At 37.4% G+C, this 24,688-nt stretch overlaps 1 protein-coding gene across 2 annotated transcripts in view; it reads left to right on the forward strand.

Moving 5' to 3' along the window:
• Positions 1-24,688, forward strand: part of usp32 (ubiquitin specific peptidase 32) — a 109,358-nt gene that overhangs the window by 32,236 nt on the left and 52,434 nt on the right. For both annotated transcript variants that reach the window (XM_078422063.1, XM_078422062.1), the window contains exons 3-5: positions 8,084-8,189; positions 8,851-8,969; positions 17,394-17,553. In XM_078422063.1, the coding sequence (XP_078278189.1) occupies positions 8,084-8,189; positions 8,851-8,969; positions 17,394-17,553 (385 nt within the window). The remainder of the gene's footprint in view (positions 1-8,083; positions 8,190-8,850; positions 8,970-17,393; positions 17,554-24,688) is intronic.

Consider the following 24,688-nt stretch of genomic DNA (forward strand, 5'->3'; position numbering starts at 1 on the left):
ATGCCCCTTTGAGTCCATTCTCTCCCCAAAAAGGTCTATATTTTGTAAGTAGTAACCTGCACGTTAGCATGTCGCGCGGCATGCTCCTGCTTTAATGAAATTAGATCTTTGTGAGCATTATGATGTGGATTTAATCTTTCTCAGCATTAGTTTCAATGTGACATGTAGGGCATCTGAGATATGATTCCATCATGCAGGCCGAGGAACTAATTAAAGTGAGCCATTCTCAAATAGCAAATGAGTAGCATAAATTTGTAAAAAGAACAACTTGTTGAAGATATTTTGGAGAACAGTGACAATTGACACATACAAATGGGACTTTCTAAATTGAACTTTTATTAATAATAATTCTATTATTGTGAAAATCATTCAACTTTTAACAAATTATAATTTAAACCTGTTAAAATGTACGACTTTTATAGTCAGAGGTTTTTAAATAGTAATTGTAGCTTTGACAGATTAAACATTCAAATGCACTTCTGTGCAGCAAGATTGGATTTTCTGGCGGTTTTACAGTCAGAATGGTTGTAAAACGGTAGAAATGTTCAGCAGCTGAAATGGTTGTTTTAGTGCAGATTGTAGAGAGGAAGAAAGAACCATCAAAAACCAGAAAGAACTGTCAATTCTACTTGGTGAAACAACCCTGGAAAATGTGGATCACTTTCCGTCCCTTGGAAGTTGCCTCTCCTCCAATGTCGACTGATGATGAGATTCAACATCGTTTTAAGTGTACTGGAACAGCTTTTGGACGTCTTCGAACGAGAGTCCTTCAAAATCATGACATCCAAACAGACACCAAAATGTTAGTGTACAAAGCAGTGGTGATTCCAATGCTCCTGTATGCATCAGAAACCTGGACAACATACCGACTCCATTTGAAAACACTTAAAGTTCCATCAACGATGTCTTCGAAGCAGCTTAAATATCAGCTGGGAAGACAGAAGAAACAACGTCAGCGTGCTGAATGAAGCAAGAATAACAAGCATCAAAGCCTTCTTCATCAAGAAACAACTAAGATGGAGCAGTCATGTTGTTCGGATGGAAGACGTCTACCAAAGCAAACCTCTACTCCCAGCTTAAAGAAGGCAAACGTAAAAGAGGCGAACAAAAGAAGAGATTCAAAGATGCCTTAAAAGCCAACATGAAGAAATATGAAATCAACATGGACAATTGGGAAACCAATGCCAAGGACAGGAAACTCTGGCGAACCGTCATCCAAAAAGGAATAGGTACCTTCGAAGACAACAGATGCGCAGAATTAGAAGAAAAGAGAAGTAAACGAAAAGAGAAGCAGCAACAGCCAAAGCCCGATCTGACATCTGGAATTACCTGCCCTGAATGCCGAAGAACTTTCAAAGCCAGGATTGGACTCACAACCTGAGAGTTCATAAAAATAACGGAACGTAGACCATCATCCTCAACCTCGAGGGATAGCCACGATGAGAGGAGGAGCAGGGTATCGCTGACTTCAGTTTCTGTATTTGTTAATGTAAGAGCTCAAGCATTTGATGTTTGGCTCCTTCCATTATAACAGTGGATGTTCTCCTCACATACTCTTGACTTAAGTATTAGTGAGATACTCTACAAGATCATTCCAGACAAATCTATCAAATTCAGTTTATTTGAAGAATATGGTATTTATAATCTTTTTTCTTTTGAAAAGCAATTTTCTTTCCACTTATCTCACCCATCCCAAGCAGTTTCTCAAATGTACTTAAACATTTTCGTTGTAGGTTAGTAAAATTATAACCTATTCATAATTGTTACTGAATAGGATAGCGATTTAAGCTGAAAATGTTTGATACAATGATCTCTTGTTTTCTACTACAGGCAAGCCAGTTAAGAATTCTTGCAGGCATTCAAGCTAGGGATGTGCAAATAAATGCTAGTTTTTCATTAATAATGGAGCTCTTAGAACATTTAACAATTATAAACAAATCCAAATTCCCTGGTTCTAGAGACTATAAATCGGATAGTTTTCGTGTATTTCCATGCGAGGCTTGCTGACCTTGTCATTGTACTTGAAAGAGGTAACTGCCTTTATTATTGGGAGGGAGTGTGCTATCTTATGTCAATAATAGGATTATATTTTTGTGATGGTGCATATTGGTGAAATTTGTGTAATCACATTTAATGTTTATCCCAAGCCATGTTGGTCAAACACATTCTTGCATGGATTGGTATTTAATCAGGCACTCTGATAATGTACTTAAAGCCAACTTCCATTTAACAAAGTTTAATGCTCTGTTTCAGCAGTTGCTTCTTTTTAAAAATCTGTTTAACTAGGTGTTGCCTTCGTTATTCTTAAAATCTTTTCTCAAAAATGAAATGATTATCTTTATCTCGGTGGAAAATCAAATTTCAAGATTTTGAATATGCTCAGTTGCTCCAAAATTTGTCTTGTGATTTAAGTGCAGGAATTTAATTATATCGAATAATTATCAGTAGCATATTTCCATAATTTCTGAGATTGGAACTGTTATGACAAACTCAGAGGGCTGAAGAAACTTTAGACTTTTTAAGACTTTAGACTTCAGACTTTAGAGCTACAGCGTGGAAACGGGCCTTGGTCCACCGAGTCCATGCCAACCAGCGATCACCCCGTACACTAACACTATCCTATACACTAGGGACAATTTAGAACACTATCCTAATACACTAGGGGCAAAGTTTGGATGCAGTTTAGGTGAGGGAAAGAATTCAAAGTCATGGGGTAGTGTGAGGCAGTCTGGAGGTAACTGTTGAAAGTGGATATTAAAATGCATGGACATAAGAAGTGGAAGGAATATTTGGCCAAATAGGCTCTTAAAGTCTATTATTCAATAAAAAAAATCTTGGCTGAGCCTGCACTGCAAATTTGTATACTTTTCTGATTTTCTTGGAATTTGAAAACCTGTTAATCTCAGCTTGAAAAACTCAAAACTCCATGATCGGCTTTCTGAAATCCGAATCCCTAAGATCATCTGTATAAAGACAATATTCTCTTTTTAGTTATAAATGGCTGACCCTTTATCCTGAGAATATGTCCCTTAGTTCTAGCCTCCCTTTCTGAGTGGTAAGACGTTTTTGCCTTCTGCTGCTTTAACTCTTGCAAAGTTTTGATTGTGAATGGTGCGTTGGTTAGTTGGAACCTTGTGATTAATTATTATAGTGCTTAATATGAAGGTATTGCAAAAGTGGAGGATAGTTGAGCAATGTGACAATTGGATTGAAGCTGGGATTGGCCATAGATCAGCACCTTGCTTAGGAAAGAGTGACAGGCAAAGAAGACTGCTTGTATGATGCACTGCAAAATTGGGAGAAGAGGGATAGAATGTGGTTTCTTGGAATGATAAGATGGCAGTACTATTAATTACATGGAGGGAAGTAGCCAAATGATTGGAATGGGAGAATGAACCATTGTCCTGAGAGAATTGGGAAATTAATTGGCGAGGTAGTAAAAATTTCAAAAAAGGTGCAAATTTCTGGGAACTGAGCAGCGAGTGGATGGGTCAGAAAGAGATATTGTGAAGATTTGGGAGAGATCAAGGCAGATTGGAGAAGTGAGAGTTGATGGCATGCAGCGTAGACAGGTGGGGGTAGTGGTTGTGGAAGATGAGACATACCCACAAAGGCAGGGGGCAGCCCATGTGTGTAAAAAAGAGGAAGATGTGGTTCTCCAGTGTGGGTGGGGAAATGTGAATGGAAAGCACGCAGGGGAAAACTAATCGCAGAAATATTTTTCAATCTAGAATTTGCAAAAGGAAGTCGAATTCGATTTTGAATTAGCATCCCAATTTTTTTTTAAATGTGATTTTTTTTTAAATGTGATTTTTTTTTTCTCTCTCTGGATGATATATATTGGGCTGCATGTACCAGGATGCTTGCATTAAGAAAATTGCAAGAAATTGTTCATTTTATGCATGCTGGTATTTTTTGAAGTCTTGCAGTAAAAGGCTTGAATTATTCTGATTGGCTGGGTTGTCACCGTTCTTCAGACTGATTGTAAAGGGGAGGAGAAGAAAGCTGGAAGAGAAGAGGGGCAGGAAATAGCCTAGCAGGTAAAAGGTGGATTTTGATAGGTAGATGGTTGGACAAAGGCCAGCAATGAAAAGACGGGCGGTACGATACTAAAGGATTCAATAGTTGCAAATTGTGAATTTAGAGGATAAATGGGTGTGAATCTGTGTGCATAGGGGAGAGAGCTGGGGGGAAAGAAAGGAAGCGATGGGGAAGAAGGAGGGATGGGAGAAGTTTTGTAGTTACCTAAAATTGGAGAATTATGTGTTCATACGAGTCTGAGAACTATGAGCTCCAGGTTCAAGAACAGCTTCTCTCCAACATCCATCAGATTCCTGAACATTACAGACAGCAACTAAACTTGCACAAAATACTTTGTTTGGGCATATGTTTTACACTCATTATTTGTTTTTAATTTATTGCACTTTTTTTGTCTTATGTTATCTGAGTATAGTGTTTACAGACCTGTTATACTGCTGCAAGTAAAAATTTAATTGCTCCGTTTTCATGACATATGATTAATTAAACACTCTTGAGCACTCTTGCCTGATATGCCTCGGCAATTCTGGGGTTAATTTGTAATGGCTGTGAGACATTCTGCCACCTCCATCCTCTCAAGTACTACAACCCAGATTCCACTCACTATCAGCGTGACACCAAGCCTACAGATACCACAAACCCTTCTGCCCCTTCCTTTTAAACGTTGTGGTTTTAGAAACCTCTTTGTTTCTTACTTTCTATTTTTTCTGTACTTATTTTGTATATGTCAATCAGCCAACCCACCCGACCCCACCTATATCCTCCGTGTTGAACTCGTGTCTGAAGGAGGGTCCTGACCTGAAGTCACCTATCTATGTTCTCCACAGATGCTGCCTGACCTGCTGAGTTACTCCAGCGTTTTCTTTGTAAACCTGCATTTGCAGTTCCTTGTTTCTCCTGATTTAGTTTACCGTTGTGGTATTTTTATACTTTACTGATTTTTTAAAAATCAGTTACATGTGTTTTGAATATCCTTTTAAATACCTCTGTCAGACATCTGATTCCTTGACTGATTGTGATTTGACAGAATGATGCTTCCCTTATACTTCTGCCAACACCAATTCAACAGTAGTAGTGGTACAACTCCTCCCCCCTCTGATGTGGGATAGACTGAGACTGACTCCCCTCCCCAATCTTTGCACATCACCAATCCTTTCCATCCGTCACTTTCATTTCATGTTTCATGTATTTTCAGTTTTAATGACTGTTGGCAGATCAATTTCCCTCCTGGGATAAATAAAGTTGTATCGTATCATACATCTTCAGTCTTGTTCGTAATTGTCACACTATTTGTAGTGCTAGCATGTAAGAGGTGGTCCATGAAATGGCTAATAGAATATGATGTAATCTTCCAATGCCTGTGCATATGGGCGATATCAATGTGGAATGATTAACAGTGCAAAAATAGATGTGTGTTTTAATGAGTCTTAAAAAAGGAGAGAGTAGGGAAATTATATGTGCATTTCAAGAAGAATTAGTATTGATTCATCAAGGATAATTAGGTTCCATGTAACTAACTCTAAATGCCATGTACATGCTGGTAATTTTATTTGCTTTTTAAGCTATTTATATTTGCAGTGAGGAGCGTTAAAGTACTGATCTCCTTTGCACATTACAATGTATATATCTTTAAAATACCTGGAAATGCATTCCTATTAATTGCAGCCTTCCAATAACAAATGGAATAGAGTTCTGCTTGTGAAATAAATAGGAACTAACCTCCTTCCCACTTAAAAAACTTGATACTGTAAATTTGAAATAAGAGCAAGATGTTGGAAGCAACTAGTTGGTTGAGTCTTATGGGCAGAAAAGCAAAATGTGTTTTTTATTTAGACTCTTTATCAGAATTAGAGGTGCAAGAACAATTACTATGAAAAATAGTTGCAGACAGTAGAAATAAATAAAATAATGAAGCAAGAAAGATCGAGGAAAGAAGTGTTTTATTCGGAATTCTTAATTTGTGCATTAAGTCTTGAAGGTTGTAAGGATGAGGTGCTATTCCTTGATTACATTAGGCATCATTGAAGCAATGCAAGACAACAGAGTAAGATCAGAACAGGGAATTAAAGTGACAGGAGTTTGGCAGCTTGGAGTCGCCCTTGCAGATTGAACAGAGGTATTCTGTAAATCTTTATGCGCCCAATCTTTGGCAGTGCAAGTCTGTTGGAGCTGACAGGAATAATGGAAGTTGGTCTATTGAAAGTGGAGTAGAAAGGAATGAATGGAAAATCTGAAGGTAACCCGACCGTTATTCTGACTGGAAGAAATAATTGAAAACAGTTATGTAGGATATGGAGAAGACACATTTGAGTGCCTTTTGTCAACTAAAATAGATAAAAGGAAAGCAATGGTTAGGAGAAAAGGAAGACATCTAAAAGGCAATGGCGTGGGAAGTCTTGTCACCAGAGCATTTATGGCATGATAAAAACTGAAGGAATAAACAATGTGCAAGGTGGGAGAAGGTGTAGATGAGGTAGTTGCAGTAATTGTTGGGAATATAATGGACTTTAGTAACTAAACTATCCTCAATGATTGAGGCGAAGATGTCAAGAGTGTTTAGGGAAGAGTTGCATACGAACCATGTCATTTATTTACTTGCTACTAATTTCCACCCCTCTCTGTAGTTCATATCAGAATCTATATTTCCCTCTGATATCTACAGAAATTGTAATTGGAAAAATATTGGACATCTGCCACGAATAAATGATTTCTGCATTTCTTTTATTGCTGTGGAATTTGGTTCAGTTGCATTTCTGCGAGCATGGATCTTCAAGACACTGCTATTGATTACAGTCTTGTCTTGTTGAAGCTAGTCTTTGGCAAGTGCTAGTGCAGCTAGAATGTTGCTTGTCACTTAACAACCCAAGCCTGGATGTTGACAAGGTCCATCTGCATCAGGCATGTTCATACGTTCATCAGATATATGAGTAGAATTAGGCCATTTGGCACATCGAGTCTGTTCCGTCATTCAATCATGGCTGATCTATTTTCCCCTCTCCACCCCATTCTCCTGCCTTCTCCCCATAACCTGTGGCACCCTTACTAATCAAAAACCTATCAATCTCTGCTTTAAAAATACCCAAAGACTTGGGCTCCACAGCAATGAATTCTGTGGCGTACTTCCTTAACTGGAGAGTTTTGCACAGAGCTGAAAATTGTGAAGTTATTAGCAAACATCTATATTTCTCACCTCAGGATAGAGGGTTATAATTGTAGGGAGCTCAGCTGGAGCTTATTTGCTCTGTTGAAGGCAGTCTGTTACAGGCTCTGAGTAATATTCAGCTAATAGCAAATTTAAGTTTGCTAAATGTCCAATTATTATTTTTTTGTACAAATCTAATATACAGATGGCTTTCTCCATAACACAAAATACTTATGTCTGTTTCTGTTTGCTTTTCTTTCCCACCCATCAGGAATAATTGGGCAATCTTTTCAAACCAGTCCCTGTTAATATCATGGTCCATAATTATTTGCAATCTTGTTGAACTCTTGAAAAAACTGTAATAGGATACATGGAGATGTAGTCCAACTTGAGTTATGCATCGTGCAGTTTTTTGTAACAGACTGTTGAACTTTGCTACTGCATTCATGCAAGTGCCATATAGCAGTTTTGTTTGCACAGTTTCTCATTACACTAGTATCCATTAGCCAAAATATCTTGTTTGGTGGAATTGCATTGTTTGCATTTGTTTGCTATTGCGCTTTAACAGTGTTCTTAAAGTTTTTAAATATTGTATTGCTGCCCAAGCACATAACTGCCTTGTTTAAATGGAACAAGATATAGTTTCAAAAATAAACTAATCTCGTCAATGAGTGCGCAACGCGCAATAAATGAACAGCAGTTTCCTCATATGGATACTGAAGCTGTGGATAAAGTGACTGTAAAACACTTTAAGGGAAAACGGAGAATTAGTATTTCATTCAATTCTGTAAAGGAAATGTAGCAGCTGCTTCAATTTTATGAAATGTTTACATAATTGAATTCTTCCAAATCTCTTATTGCAGTATAATTTCTCAATTCTTAATTTTTGTTTTTCTTCTGTAGGTTATTTACCATTCATTTGGCGGAACATCAAAGGGCCTTCATTTTAATAATTTAATAGTGGGGCTGGTCCTCCTAACGAGGGGAAGGGATGAAGAAAAGGCAAAGTGTAAGTATTGCAAAACGTTGATCTGCAAATTTTTATATACATTTACTGATAGAGATTGGATTCTTTGGCATTGCTTTATTATTAAAACAGTTGTAATTTTTCATTTGGGGTCATAGCGGGTCTCCTCCAAATGAAGAATCAAAGGTGTGATTGGGAATGTGTATATTTCTATGACAGAGTTAAAGATTTTCTTTAGATTGTTAATTTTAACATTGTGATGTGACAAGAATTATAACGTGCCTGCCATTTTCTTAGCTTAAACAGGCTGTAACAACAAAAATAACAAAATGACAAAGGCTTCTTTATTAAAAAAGTATTATTTGCTATGTTTGATAATATGTTTGATAATGAAGTTGATAATATTATCAAAATTATCCAATTATCAATATTAGTTTGCCATATTATGACGGTATCCTGAATAAATACTTGGAGAAGCTGGAATAGGTTATTTGTATTCCTCAAATACACCAATTGAATTTAACAGCTGGCAAAATAAATGTCTGTGAAGATTGTTGCATTCAGTCTCCAATTGTTTTAACTATCTAGAGTTTAGGCTGGGAGTTGGAGAGGAATAGTGATATCATTTAGAGATGCCCCCATCTCCATAAAATCATGAACATGTTTTGTGGACTGCATTTTGATGTACGTATTTCCGTTACAGATATTTTTAACCTGTTTGCAAATGAATCTGGGAGCTATGTTGTACGAGAGGAAATGGAAACGATGTTACGAGCCTGTGATGGAGAAGTTCAACTGGGAGTCAAAAAGTGCTTTATAGAGGTAGGCATTATATTTTGTAGAGGTAGTGTGTTATATTTTGTTTGCATATAAATTGATGCAAATATTCAAATTGGGAACTATTCCAGATCTAGAAATCTGAAGGGCCAACAGGAGCTTTTAACAACATTCTGCATATTATGTGAAAGGAGTTGCAGATTAATATTTCAGCTCTAATCCTTTATCAAACCGTGCCTATCCATATACAGATAGATCCTGTCCCTGAAAATCCCCTCCAATATCGTTCTCACCAATGCTGTCATGCTCACTGGCCTGCTGTTCCCAGGCATGTCCTAGCTATCCTTATAAATATTACAGCATTAATCACTCTTCAGTCTTCCACAACTTCACCTGTGGCAAAAGATGATGCTAATATCTTAACAAGGCACTCCACAATTTCCTCCCTATCTTTCCACAAGGTCTGAGGATGCACTTGGTCAGGCCCGAGGAATTTTATACTTTTAACATGTTTTAAAGTTGCTAATACCTCTGTTTTGCTATTTATATATAGTCTTAAGACATCACAACTCCTATGCTTCAATTCCTTAGCTTCCATGATCTTCACAGCATATACTGACTGAAGGTGGGATTGTCAGTAGGAATAACTAAAATATTTTATCAGAGAGTATGATTCAAATGGGAATCTTAAATATTCTAAAAAATTTTACTATTTGTTTTAGTTCCCCAGCAGTCACAACATTGGCACAATGGTTGATATTGCCGTCTTGTGTGTGTGGAGATTGCCTGTTCTCCCTTGACCATGAGGGTTGATGTCGAGTGCTCTTACTACTTCCAAGATCCCAAAGATGTGCTGAACAGTAGCTTAATTGTCAACTGTAAATTGGCCTGAGTGTAGGTGGGTGTCAGGAGAATCGAGGGAAATGGATGGGGATGCTAGAGCGGAATATGAGGCAAGTGTAAATTGATGCTTGATGGTCAGCACAGTCTTGATCGGCCAAAATCTTGTTTCTGTGCTATATGATTATGTGAAAGCATGAACCATTACTTTAAACAACTTCCAAATAAACTGGAAGTTTCTGTCACAGAATGTCTAGGTTGGCAGCTTCAATTTATTTTTGGTATGCAGAAGCTATTTCAAGTTTTATCACAGGAAGTTCAATTCCACATCTTTTGGATGAAGCAATGCAAGTGCAAAATAGTACTTAAACCCAAATGGCGATATCAAACATATTATTGCACTGAAGTTAGTTTCTTTGTAACTTGCCTGATAAATTGTCGTATAATCACAGAATGGATATAGCACAAAATGATGCCATTTAGCCTGCCAAGTCCATTTCTGTTTTGTGCAAGAGAAATCTAGTTTGACCCATCCCCTTCCTATCTCCCCATAGAGCTACATTTTTTATATCCATATAGTTATTCAACCTCTTGAATTCTACAAGTGAAACATCCACAATTGCTCAGGCAGGGTATTAAAGACCCTAACCACTTCATGATTTTAACAAATAAATATGTTTTTTCTCATCATTTCTTTGCTTGTCACCTTCATTCAATTCTTGATCAACTTCCACCTAGTCTTTGATCATACTCATTTCCCAATGGCAACGTGTTATCTATATTTTGTATTATAATATGAATCAGGAATATGAGACTATTCAGCTTCTCGGGTTTGCTCCCCCAATTATTAAGATCACGGCTGGCCTGTGTTACTCATTTTTCATCTCCATCTACTTGCAACAACCTCTAAACCCTTCCTTATCAAATATTTATCTGCCTGTGCCTTGAAAATATTCAAAGACTGTGAGGAGTTAACTTGGTATAATTCCTCTGAACTCTCTCTAGTGCATGCATGTACATTGTTTCTCAAATAAAGAAACAAAATATTTCAGGCATGATCTCATGAATACACCTGTGGCAAGACCTCGTCCTTCCAGAGTCGATCATTTTTGTAGTTAAGACAAATTCATTTGTATTTCAAATGTGTCTGCATGCTAAATTCCTCTGATTGATCTAGGAGGATGCCCAGATCTCTCTGTATGGTTATATTATGTAGTCATTCTCTGTTTTAACAATACTTTGTTTTTTCTGTTCTAAGTGGATAACCTCACATTTCCCTAAATTACTCTCCAACTGCCCAAACTTTGCCCATTTTTTAAAAACCAATGGTGACAAAGGCAAAGGTTTTGTTGTGTTATTCTCATCAGCTTCAAGCTTTGAATATCATTTACACAGCAGATTTTGCCGCAGCAGTTTTCAGGCTCATCTCCAAATTAATCAGTATTGTAAGTCTTCAAGTGTAGTTGCTTTGTTTACAATGCCGTATTCAAGGCTTGTTATTTGTCCTTATGTACAAGTGAAAATTTGCTTTTTACTGAGAATTGGGTAGGATAGGTGTGCAGAGGCAAAATGAGAACATGTGACCATTAATACTCTGTCTCTGAGTTGGTTGATTATTGCAGGTAAGACTGGTTAGTGAGTGTTGTGTTTTAATTTAACCAATTCCAAATTCTTCTTTAAAAAAACAAAACAATTTCTTTTGTGTAAGAATAAACGGAGCCTGATTCTGGAATCACTCAGAAATGACCATTTTGGAAAGAGAGCAGGTGAAGAAATAATTGACATTTTGTACATGCTTCCCTATACTTCTAAAAGTCTGATCTTATTCAAGTTTAATATTTTTGGCAACTGTATCCTCAACCGCCTGACCCTCCTGAAATGTCCCCACCTTCCCAACACTTTATTTCTTCAAGAATATCCTGTCACTTTAATCAACGTTTGGTCATCTGTCCCAAAATATAATGTGCCCTGATAGTATATTTTGTTCGATAATTACTCCTCGAGCTTGCCTTGGGAAGGAACTTTCAAAGGAATGCGTACTTCCCTTCTGTAAACATATTATCTGGGGCATGTGATGTCATTGTCACTCAACTTGAATAAAAAAAGACACTCCACTCAAGAACTTGGGTTCCCCTTTTTTAGTCTCTACGATAACATTTGGTGGCGAGCAAAAATAGACAAAATAATTGATTACGTAATAGGAATTTTGAGGACTGCTAGTTGTAATCACGTTCATTGGATACTTTAGGTTCCTCTTTCGTAGTTATTTGCGTGGTTCCTTTTGGGGCTTCCCCAACAAATCATGAACCCATGTGTACTTAATCACTAGACAGATTTGGAGGGAGCTATTCCTTGACGGTACACATATTTAATGAGTACTTCATGTGTGTGCTTGATATAAAAAAGACTCCACTTAGAATAAGAAAAAGCATAAGGATTATATGAAGAATGGTGGTACGTGTGGTAAGTAATAGTTTTACTTCATTAATTCATGTGAATATGTTTACTGATACTAATTTGTAATGTACCTTCAAAAATTTGAATAATCAGGACTCGTAAGTTGTGTGAGGCTTCCTAAGGCACGTTGGCTACCTTGAAAGCACAATGCAAATGCATACTCTTGACTTGATCCAGTGACATTTTTAATTGGATTGTTCAATGATGCATGTGTGTAAGTGGTTGCAGTATCATTTAAGTGTTTGAAAATGAGGAATTGTTATCAACATGCCCACGTTTGAGTTTTTACAATTTTAGCTTTATTTTGGTATTTTTGCTGAGTGCAGTACCCAATTTTGTGGGTACAGCTGCACTTTTTATCAAGAGAGCATTGTGTATGAAATATGAAATGGGATTATGGATTTTTGCAGATTGATTTTTTTTTCCTGCTATCTCATGTATATTTCATCCCATCACATCACTGAATGGAATAGCAGAGAGACATCACAATGATGAGTAGTGTGGTTTAGTTAATGTAATGGTCCAACTGTTAAAAAGTAAGATTATACAGAAGCATAAGGCAAAATAGTTGGATACTTTGCAATGCCACTGAGTGTTAACATACTTGATAAACTTACTATGGCAAAGGAAGACCACTTGGCCTATGGAGTCTATGCCAGCTTCCACCAGTTTAATTTCATCTGTCCCAGTACCAGTCCCAGTTTCATCCTCGCCTTATTCCCCTGTAGCCATGCAACTTCTTTCACATGGCCACCAACTATCCCTTTTGATTCTTTTACCTCTCACCTACAACAATGGGCGACTTGCAGTCACCAATTAACTTATCAGCATATCTTGTGAATGTCAGTGGGAATGTCAGTGGGAATGTCAGAGTAGAAGCAATGAAGGACTATACTATAGGACTAAAGACTATACTCCCCTTATCCTACTCCATCTTTCGTTACATATATATGTATATATATATATATATATATACATACGCACGCACGCACGCACGCACACGCGTAACGAAAGATGGAGTAGGATAAGGGGAGTATAGTCTTTACCAGATTGCATTTCATGAGGGGAACAGACCTAGTATTTGCTCAGATTAAGCATTTTTGGAAGTGGTAGGGAAAATTAAAGGAAGCAGAATTTGAGTATTGTCTATGGAACTGATGCTCTAAAATGCGGAAAACTATGTTCACAATGTGTGTGTGTGTGTCTCGCAAAGTGCAAAAATAGTTTTTCCATTTAGTTTTCTCTTGTCCAATTTCACTTGGAACAATATTAAATTATGATGTACTGAAATTTTCTCCATGCTTTATAGACTGTGATGGATCAGTTTATTAATTTTTGCTGAGAAATGATTGAAGTACTTTAAACACTACATTTAAGAATTACATTATTTAAAATAGATTTAGTTATAAACATTTATTAATGGATATCAAGTAACATTTTGCAGATATGTGGAGTAAAGGTAGGCAATTAAGGAAAATTTGTGATCTGTTTTTGACCCAAATCAAAATGAATCTTCAACCTAGCATTCACCAGGAAGTTTACATCCACTTCCACAACATAATCTCATTTCAGTGAAACACACATCCTCAACTTCTCTAAAGATCTGAATCTTTTCCAGAATCCCATCCTCTACAGACTACATCATGCACAACACTTGTCCAATACATGTTTGTTCAACTTTCTGACCACATTAGCTTATTGCTGCCTATGTTTGCACACTTAAAATTGGCAATTAAAAAATTTAATTACTAAAGATTTTGTCTTTTTTTTAAGAAATGTAATAATGTGATATTTAGGGTTAATAAAAAACAAAATAATCCCTTAAAGTGATCATTAAATATTGAGTGGACAAACTTGCAAAAGATTTATTTTTCAAAGTAGTTTACTTTGTCACCACAATGCTAATGAGAGAATTCTTAAATGTACTTAAAATTGGTGTGAAAGTTGGAAAACCTGATTATCTACAATGTTGAAATGGATATCCCAGTGCAATTGTCAGAAGAACAAAAGTGGAAAGCCAGCTTCTTTGAGACTAAGTTCCTAACATGGTAATGTTACAGTTGTAGAATTCACCAAGCAAGTCTTGGCAGGCATTTTTCCATTTCATTGATGTATATGGTAAGCATATATCTGCGAGAATTCAAAAAGGTTGACGTATTAAGTACTGGTTAATTGACGCATATATAATGCTGACTGGTCTATTTTTTCTAAATTTACTTTCAATTAGGAATATTTCAAATTATAACACAAACTTGCTGGAAAATACAGTTTTCTTTTGCCTGAACATCAACTCTGTACCTCTATCAGTCTAAATATTTTCAGGATTCCCACACACGTTGCTGGAGTTTTAGAAACAATTTCCTGGCTAAGCGTGGACATTTTCTTGTCACTCTGAATTTTGCAACAAAATAATTTTGTTTAGAAGCCTGTGACATTAAATATTGATCAAATCAAATATTTAATATTCATTTTGATTCCTTTGTTCATCCTTGCAATCATTTTGTTCTTTGAGATATACAAAATCACGAGAGCAATAGATCGGGTAGACTCAGTGTCTCTTGCCCACAGTAGGGGAGTCAAGAAACATAGGACGTGGGTTTCAGGTGAGGGGGAAAGATTTAATAGGAACCCGAGGGGTAACTTTTTCACACAAAGGGTGATGGGTGTTTGGAATGAGCTGCTGGAGGAGGTAGTTGAGGCAGGTACTGTCAGAATGTTTAAGAAACATTTCGACAGGTACAAAGGTAGAACAGGTTTGGAGGGCTATTGAACAAACGTAGACGGGTGGGACTAGTGTGGAAGGGACATGTTGGCCAATGTGGCCAAGTTGGGCCGTAGAGCCTGTTTCCATATTGTAAGACTCCATTAATCTATTTCCAATTGAGGTTGAGATTTTTGAAAAAAAGCTTTAAATTCACGTAAAAGGAAATTAACATTCCAATTATTTAGCATATTGTACCCTTGGGTATGTACAAAGTCATGTTATGCATAAAAAATAATAATGTATTTCACCTTGCATGCTATGCTGTAGGGAGCCAGTCAATATTTGGAGATTACTCTAAGGAATTATATTCCTATTTGTCTGCAGCAGGAGACTTCTGAATTTTAAAGGGAATCTACTATTATTAAAATAAGCCCTATAAAGGAATTGCAACACAAACAACATGATTTTCAGTCATTTTTGTTGTGTTAATAAAGGCAAAGCTTTTGTTATGATTTCAACCTGAATCAAGCATTAATCTTTGTGTTACACTTGGAGGTGATTTAACACCACATTATGAAGCTGCTGTCTTCAAGTTTGCCTATTATGTGGATATTTCCACTGCAGTCACTGAAATTCATTGAATTTTAATGAGCTTAAGCTTTTTTGTGAATTGGTCTTGATTCAAATTACCCTGAAAATGCCATAAGATTTGCACAAGTGCCAAGTGAAATTATAAATAGCTCTAAGCTGTGATTAGAGATCCACACCATTCTCTGAACTATAACAATAATTTTATGTATATGGATTATTTCCTCAAAATTCAAAACTCAATGGGTTCTTCATCAAACTGCTGGTATTAACCCCCAGGGGTAAAAGGATTCCCAAGCTTTTTGATTTGAGCTTTGTCAACAATTTTCTGGCTACACTTTGCTATTGTACTTACTGTGGGCTCCTGCCTGCTGAAGCTGTGCCATATTTGAACTTCAACCACAAATCCACTCAATGGGGTAAAAAGAATCCCTGCATTCACCCACTTGGATTGAGTTTATTAATTGCTTGCAATTGAATAAGGAAATGGGTGATTAATTTCTAAGACATTTCGCTTCCACATCCTATTTCTGTACTTTAATGTGTTTCTTAATTTTTTAAATTTCAAATATCAATCAGTATTGTTCAGGTCACTGTACTGAAAGGACCTTTGTGGAGATGAGCACTTTTTTCAGAATACCAAATGGTTTCCTAAAAATGATTGCTTTATTAAGACTATACTATTAGTTGTCTCTCATCTAATTTTTCTCGGTAGAATTCAATACATACATTCTTTAAATGTTTATTTATTACATATTTTTATAGGTGTTGCCAAAGCTGCTTACTGCAGTATGGAGATCATAAACTATGTCTAATACTTTGCATAATATTTTAAATCATTTAAAAAATGCGCTTCTTCAGACTTAGTTGTTATTGACGAAATGCTGAAACATGAATATTTCATAGAACATCTCACTTGAAACTGAAATACAGCAGAGCACATTTCTCAACCTGAGTAACCATTCTGCTATTTGTGTTCACCCTAATGAAGCCTGGATTAGGGGGAATTAGCTACAGGGAGAGGTTGGACAGACGTGTATTGTTTTCTGTGGAACGCTGGCACATAAGTACATAAAATTGAGACCTAGGATAGACTCGGAACCTTTTTCCAGGAATAGGTAGCACAGAGGAGCAGCGGTACAGTTGCTGCCTTACAGCATCAGAAACCCCGATTCAATCCTGACTACGGGTGGTGTCCGCACGGAGTTTGTACGTTCTCCCTGTGATTGTGTGAGTTTCTTCCGGGTGCTCCGGTTTCCTCCCACATTCCAAAGACGTACAAGTTTGTAGGTATAATTGACCTCTATAAATTGCCCCGAGCGTGTAAGATGCAAAACTGGAATAAAATAGAAATAGTGTACAGGTGATCGTTGGTCAGCGCGAACTAAGTGGGCCGAAGGGACTATCCATGCTGTATCTCTGAAACTAAAACTAAATACTAGAGGGCATAGGTTGAAGGTGAAAGGAGCAAAGTTTCAAGATGATACACGAGGTAACGTTTTTTCAGAGGGTGGTGAGTGAGTGGGATGCACTGCCAAGGGTGGTGACTTTTGAGTAGACATATTAGATCTGTAGCGGATGGAGGGATATGGATTACATGCAAGTAAATAAGAGGTGGCTTTGGCATCATGTTTCTCACATTGTGAGCTGCAGGGTCTTGTGCTGTACTGTTCTATGTAAGCTGAATTCTAACCCATTAAAGCGGCATCGGTGATAGTTCTTTATTCACAAAATGCTGGAGTAACTCATCAGTGATAGTTCTAGTTACCTGTGATTTTAATTATGCTCAAAGCCCGCATTTCAGTCTTCGAAATATATTGGTCATGATGTGCAGATTTTGTGTAAAAAAATTATAGTTTGTCATTTTGGTTTTATTTTAGGGAGAAAAGGTAAATTATGAGAAGTTCAAGAATTGGCTCCTTCAGAATAAGGATGCATTCACATTTGCTCGATGGCTGCTGTCGGGGGGAGTGTGTATCACTCTTACTGACGATAGTGATACACCTACATTTTATCAAACTCTGGCTGGAGTCACTCACTGTAAGTATATTTCTTTTCTGGAAAGGGGATGGGATCAGTGACATGATGGAATTTGCTGACATCCTAGATATTTACAACTAGCATTTAAGATATTTTTTGCTGTGCTGAACATTATTAAATTGCACATGCAGACCTTTCCTTTTTGTGAAGAGTCCATTTATCTATGTTTGTCATTGCTGTATTTTAAGCTGCTTGCTTTTTCCGCTTTACGCCTCAACAAGCAGGTGACTGCAAAGGACGTCAGGACCTGCTCTTGATGCAAGAGTATGTCTGAGTTTGAGTTAACCTAGGGAAAAAGCTGTACAATTTCCCCTGCTGTGACATCAGAATTGGATGCCTTGTCCACTACTTCTCCTTAATACTTTCACTTCTTATTTCTGATGTAATTGAAGTAGCAATCTTAAACAAACCATTCTTGTTCCACTATTTGAATATAAGAAAAACTAAGTTTTTTTTGTAATGGAAGTTTAAGTTCTCAATGTGTATTTTTGTGCAATTGGGTAATTAATAAGTATCATTCTATTTTGGACAAAGATGGTGGAAAAATGTCTTGCTGAATTTTTGTTATAAACAAAATAAGTATCAGTTCGGAGTAATGGAAACTTTGTGGACCATGTCAATGAATCTAATTTCCAATAGGATTCTAGTTTAGTCTTGAGCCAAACAAGCTAGTCGAGCAGATTTTCAAAGCTCTCAATTGAATTGAAATTTTTTTGAGCTTGCACTAGTGCTTGTATTTTAATACTTTTAAAATCAAATTTAATTGCTTCAAGATATTTGAGAACATTTTAAAGATGTGTGAAATGTTGACACCTATGCCATGGAAGAGATTTCAAATATGGCATATCTACAAATGGTATTTTTTACATTTCCAACAGTGTTGAAATAGATAAAATATTTTGCCTACAGGAAAATTAATTCATCTGATATCGTTAAAATGCTTTTACAAAAAGGTCTTTGAGGCATGTTTGTGACGTTGCTTATTATGAAATGTGGTATGTCTGCACATTATACAGTAAGCGACTTCCAAATTTGAGCTTCAGGGGTTTGTGTCACAAATTTGAGATTAAAGGTGGATTGAACAGACAGAAAGCAAAGAGTGGGGATAAATGGGTCCCTTTCGGAATGGCAGGCAGTGACCAGTGGGGTACCGCAAGGTTCGGTGCTGGGACCCCAGCTATTTACGATATACATTAATGACTTAGACGAAGGGATTAAAAGTACCATTAGCAAATTTGCAGATGATACTAAGTTGGGGGGTAGTGTGAATTGTGAGGAAGATGCAATAAGGCTGCAGGGTGACTTGGACAGGTTGTGTGAGTGGGCGGATACATGGCAGATGCAGTTTAATGTAGATAAGTGTGAGGTTATTCACTTTGGAAGTAAGAATAGAAAGGCAGATTATTATCTGAATGGTGTCAAGTTAGGAGGAGGGGGAGTTCAACGAGATCTGGGTGTCCTAGTGCATCAGTCAATGAAAGGAAGCATGCAGGTACAGCAGGCAGTGAAGAAAGCCAATGGAATGTTGGCCTTCGTAACAAGAGGAGTTGAGTATAGGAGCAAAGAGGTCCTTCTACAGTTGTACCGGGCCCTGGTGAGACCGCACCTGGAGTATTGTGTGCAGTTTTGGTCTCCAAATTTGAGGAAGGATATTCTTGCTATGGAGGGTGTGCAGCGTAGGTTCACTAGGTTAATTCCCGGAATGGCGGGACTGTCGTATGTTGAAAGGCTGGAGCGATTGGGCTTGTACACACTGGAATTTAGAAGGATGAGGGGGGATCTTATTGAAACATATAAGATAATTAGGGGATTGGACACATTAGAGGCAGATAACATGTTCCCAATGTTGGGGGAGTCCAGAACAAGGGGCCACAGTTTAAGAATAAGGGGTAGGCCATTTAGAACGGAGATGAGGAAGAACTTTTTCAGTCAGAGGGTGGTGAAGGTGTGGAATTCTCTGCCTCAGAAGGCAGTGGAGGCCAGTACGTTGGATGCTTTCAAGAGAGAGCTGGATAGAGCTCTTAAGGATAGCGGAGTGAGGGGGTATGGGGAGAAGGCAGGAACGGGGTACTGATTGAGAGTGATCAGCCATGATCGCATTGAATGGCGGTGCTGGCTCGAAGGGCTGAATGGCCTACTCCTGCACCTATTGTCTATTGTCTATTGTAACACCGAGGGAAACAGTAATAGACTCAGCAAGTGGAAGTGCATTAAACAAGGAGGAAGATAGAAATTGACCTCAAGGCCACAGGCAAACTCGCAAAACATGGCAAATGAAATTCAGCACAGAAACATCAGGAAATTTACCTCTGCAGGAAGAATAAAGATAGACCGTACAGTCAACGTGATGCAAATTTAAAATGGGTGAAGGAACAAAGGCACCCTGAGGTGTATTTTTTTAGATTTTTAAAGGGAGCAAAACAGATTCGCAAAGGGTTACTGACACACCACGCTATCAATATTGTATGTCTTAAAGCTGACACCATAATGAATGTTATTAATCTTGATTCTTCTCACTTGATTGAAATTGGGTAAAAAGAATGCAAGTCGGAGCATTTCTGGCACACAGCTGGCTTAGTCATCCATCACGAGATGACTCTGGACACTGCACAAGCTCTGGAATCTTGATCTCAGCCAAAACCATTCATTATTCAAATTTGATTTAAAAAATATTAAAATATAAGCACTACTGCAAGTTAATATCCATATTACTTTCCCTATTGAGTCTGAATCATGCGACATGGAAACACCCAACTCATCTATGCTGACCAAAATGCACTTCTAAGTTAGCCCTATTTGCCTGCATTTGACTTGTACCTATCTGAACCTCTCCTATCCATGTACTTCCTCTGGCAGCTCACTCTATATACCCTCAGTATGGAAAAACATGCTCCTTGGGTTTCTATTCAATCTTTCTGCTCTCACCTTAAACCTAGACCCTCTCGTTCTTTATTCCCTAACTCTGGAGAAAAGACTGTTTGCATTCACCCAATCTATGCCTATCTCATTTCCGGGTGAGTTCTGCATCTTTAATGTGACCAACCAACAATCTTCCAGTCTTGACTCCTGTTTGCCTGATTTCAGTCTTGTCTGTCTGATCATAGCCAGATCATTTCCAGTAACTTACTAGTCCCGCTCCTCTACCCGCCAAATCTCCTGAAATGTTTACCCTTTCGAATTCCTCATTTACTTCCTATCTCTTGGCAACATCACTTTCAGGCATGGTGTTATTTACTGACATCAACATTGAAGTGTCTTCCCACACTTTTCTTAATGACTCCGCTACTAGTAGTAGTTGACTCGGATTAGTTATCAAATATCCAGTTTTGAGTTGGCCATAACTTCTGTATGAACATTACTATTGATTCCATTCCCTGAGGCCAGGCTTAAACTCTGACTTTACTAGAGAATAAACTTTTATACCACTAAGCAGCAGATAAGTCAAAGTATTTCTTCTGACAGTCGTTGTGAAGGTTTCCCCAGAACGTTAATTATGATGTCTGTGTTAGCTGCTAAGCTGTTGTATATCTCTTGCAGACCACTCTATTATGATTCTTCCCTCTTAATGCTGTTTGATTTCCCTGGTGGCTGTAAATAAAATGACATTGCTTTTATCTCTGAGTAGCTGGGTGAAGGATAAAGAACTTTGTGTAAGTGCTTCAACAGATAACCTCAAATTAGACTGAAAGGCAGAGTTCAACAGCACAGCAATAAGCCCTTCAGATCACATGTCCATGCTGACTTTTTCCCATTTGTCTTTACTAGGTCCATATTATTCCATGCCTTGCCTTTTTTAAGCCTAAATGTCTCAAATGTACTGATTGTATCTGACTTCACTTCCAGTTGTTGTAGGTGTTCCTTGATTAGAATGACCCAAATAACAACACATAATTTGAAATTAATGTAGAGCCGTATTTCCAATGTTTAGTTGCCATTTGTCTGTGGTAGTATGTGCTGTTTAGAATAGTTAATACAGTCCAATAAACATTTCTTTCATTATTGTAAAAAGCAAAGAAAAACACCAGTTTCCTGATGGTTGGGATAAGAGTTTCCTGATGGTTGGGATATTGAAATTGTTTAGCCTTAGAGTATAAAACCTGTTATAATTATGAACATGGATCTGCAGCATTATTGACCAATGTATGAATCCTTTTCACCGGATTAAAACTATCACTTGTTCTGTTCCTTTTGTACCAGTTTTGAGTTGTGGTAAATTCCAGCTGTTTGATGTGATGCAGAAATGCTTGAATAATTCTAATGTGCAATATTGTTGGTTTCTGCTTTCAAAATCTTTGAGGGTTTTATTTTAGATAAACAAGCCAACAGCTCAACAAATCACAAAAATAGAATTTTAATTTAAACATGAACAAAGGATTAATAGTTTCTATAATTGTGTTCTGATTTAAATTTGATTTTTTGAGCACTAATATTCTTCTGTAGGTAATACTAACATATTCCATAAACATTTGAGTTTCATAAATGAACAAAAAGATGATGAAGCAAATAGCTAGATGAACTCTGCAGGTCAGGCTGCATCTGTGGAGGGAAATAGACAGATGACATTTTGGGTCGGGCCTGACTTGAAATGTCACCTGTCTATTTCCCTCCGCAGATGCAGCCTGACTTCCTGAGTTGCTGAAGTACTACTTTGCTCTAAATTCTAGCGTCTGCTGATTCTTGCCTCCATTTTTACTGCTCCATTGTGAAATCTCAAAGTTTGCACACTTTGAAGAGGTTCTCCTCTGATGCACCAACCCAAAACATTGTCTCCATGTCCCTCCAAAGATACTACCTGACCCACTGAGTTCATCCAGTAGTGTTTTGCTCAAGATTCCAGCTTCCACATTCTCTTGTCTCCATTTATCACATGGGTACCCTCCCCTGTGTAGTTGAAATTGCCAACAAAAATGAGGCTTTTTAGGGAATAACTTTTAGTTTGGTAAGCAGGCAAGAGCATGGTTTTGAAATAAATTGAAAGATGCTCAATCGACATGTGAAACAGATCAAAAAAACAAAGTGCCGGAGGAACTCTGAATCAGGTAGCATGTTTGGATTTTCCTCCACAAATGCTACCTGACCCACTGAGTTCCTCCAGCGCGTTGTCTTTTGTTCAAGATTCCAGCATCTGCCGTCTTGTGCATCTCTGTGAAATGGCCAACATTTTCAAACGACCAAAGTAACTTGCGAAAACATGCGTATGAATTATCAGTGTGCTGGAAACCTAAAAATTGTGAATGTTGGTTTAAGATACACTGGGGCAGGCTTCCACTTTATAGTAGGTCATCCTTCATGATTCTTCCTCCCCACCTCACTTCCCTGATCTCTACACTTGCGAATTAGCCCCTCTGACATTTTTTTACTTTTGATGAGGTGGTCTTTTACTTGAAATATTCTTTTCTGTTATTGACTGGGCTGCCAAGTACTTACAAAATGTTTTGTTTATATTATGTTGTGTGAGATTGAACACTAGCTTTTTTTGAAGTTGATGGAGGGAATTTTGACATCATGTGCCAATTAGAGAAATTGCTGGTGCAATGTAATTGTCAGCCTGTCTCATTATCCTCTTAATTCTTAGTCGTACTCTGAGCAGGTGGATTTACTCCAGATGACCTTCTGAGTCCCATGATTGAATGCTTCATTTTGCTGCCAAAATGACCATGATTGAGGTTATACAATTTGAATACACTTTCCATTTGTTGTCGTCTGCAATTGGCTGACCTGTTGAGCTTTCTTTTGAGATCTACCTTCATTTGAGTACGAGCATAAATCTTGTTCGAGTGTTGTCAGCGCAGGTTGGATTATGGTCTGCCTGTACTGCTGCCCGCCGGAAAGGATAGCACCTGCAGATGGGTGAATGACTATTGAGGCCAGGCAAGTTACAGTATTTCTGAAATCTCCTACGAAATTCACTTTGGATTGCAATGTAAACTGACACTTGGTTTTCTGAGTGAAATACCATATAATGACTGTGGAACTTTAATGTTTATGAAAAGGCTAGTATTTGAACAAATAATATGAATTGTAATGCTGAGTAATTGATAATATTATTTGTACAACTTTGGAAATTGATCTTTCCTTTCATTGCTCTTTGTCAATGTATCCAAGTTCTATATTAAATGTCGGGCTGTTTCCATGCTGTATGACTCTGACTATGGAGTTGAAGCATATACAAATATATGCAAGGATAATGTTACTTGGTTCTGTGTTTACAGCTCCAGTAACTACATAAAGTGGTTTGGTTTTACTTTTGGGTCAAATATATGTGCTTTCGCTTCAAGTTTCTTTAATGTTTGCCATCTTGGTTAATTTATCATTTTGGCAGAACAAAGTGCATCATTATTTGAAAATTGTACCATATTTAATTTAATAGGACTACATGATCTAAATCTATTTTTTAGATTGCTGCTCCTGTTTGCAAACACTGCTTTAATACCCTACAGTAGTTTAAGAGTGAACCAAGTTAAACTCCTCTTTTTTTACATTGCCTGTTCAGAACAAGTTATTGCAAAATTGTGTACCACTTAATTGGGCTTGATGGTCTGCAATAAATATAAATGTCACTATTGACATTTTTTTCAACCTGAAAATAAGGGTGGAATACCAAGGTACTTTTGCACAAAATCACTGTGGTTTCAGTATGGGGATTTTTAAAATTCACTTCACATTGATGTTTTGTTGCTTTAAGATGCTGGTGGTCGACTTACTTGAAGGATTAAGTTCAACCAATTTCTCATGGTTTATGAATAAACCAGATCTGCTATCGTGTGACTGCTTGTTGAAAGACATTTTTAGTATATGTATATGGCCTCGTTAAATTTAAAAACCTCATTTTTCTGCTACCTTTCTCCACCTCTGCAGTTGTAGATTGCACAATGTACAAGTACAGAGAAGAAGAAAGATCGCACCACAAATTTTTCCCACATTGTGGGTATTTCCAGCAATTTCTGTCTCACTCAAAATGGATTGAGATTCTTGACAAAAAATTTATAAAATATCAAGGGACTGTGGTGGTCATCACCGGAAAGGAACAAACAATTCCATAGTTGCAGTTTTGTATCAACAGGGAGCTCCCTTTTAAATTTGCCATACAGGGTCAATGAATATCAGGGGTGGTGGAAAGGGAACCGATGAAAGA

This window comes from Rhinoraja longicauda, chromosome 26, assembly GCF_053455715.1.
Source record: "Rhinoraja longicauda isolate Sanriku21f chromosome 26, sRhiLon1.1, whole genome shotgun sequence".
NCBI lineage: Eukaryota > Metazoa > Chordata > Chondrichthyes > Rajiformes > Arhynchobatidae > Rhinoraja > Rhinoraja longicauda.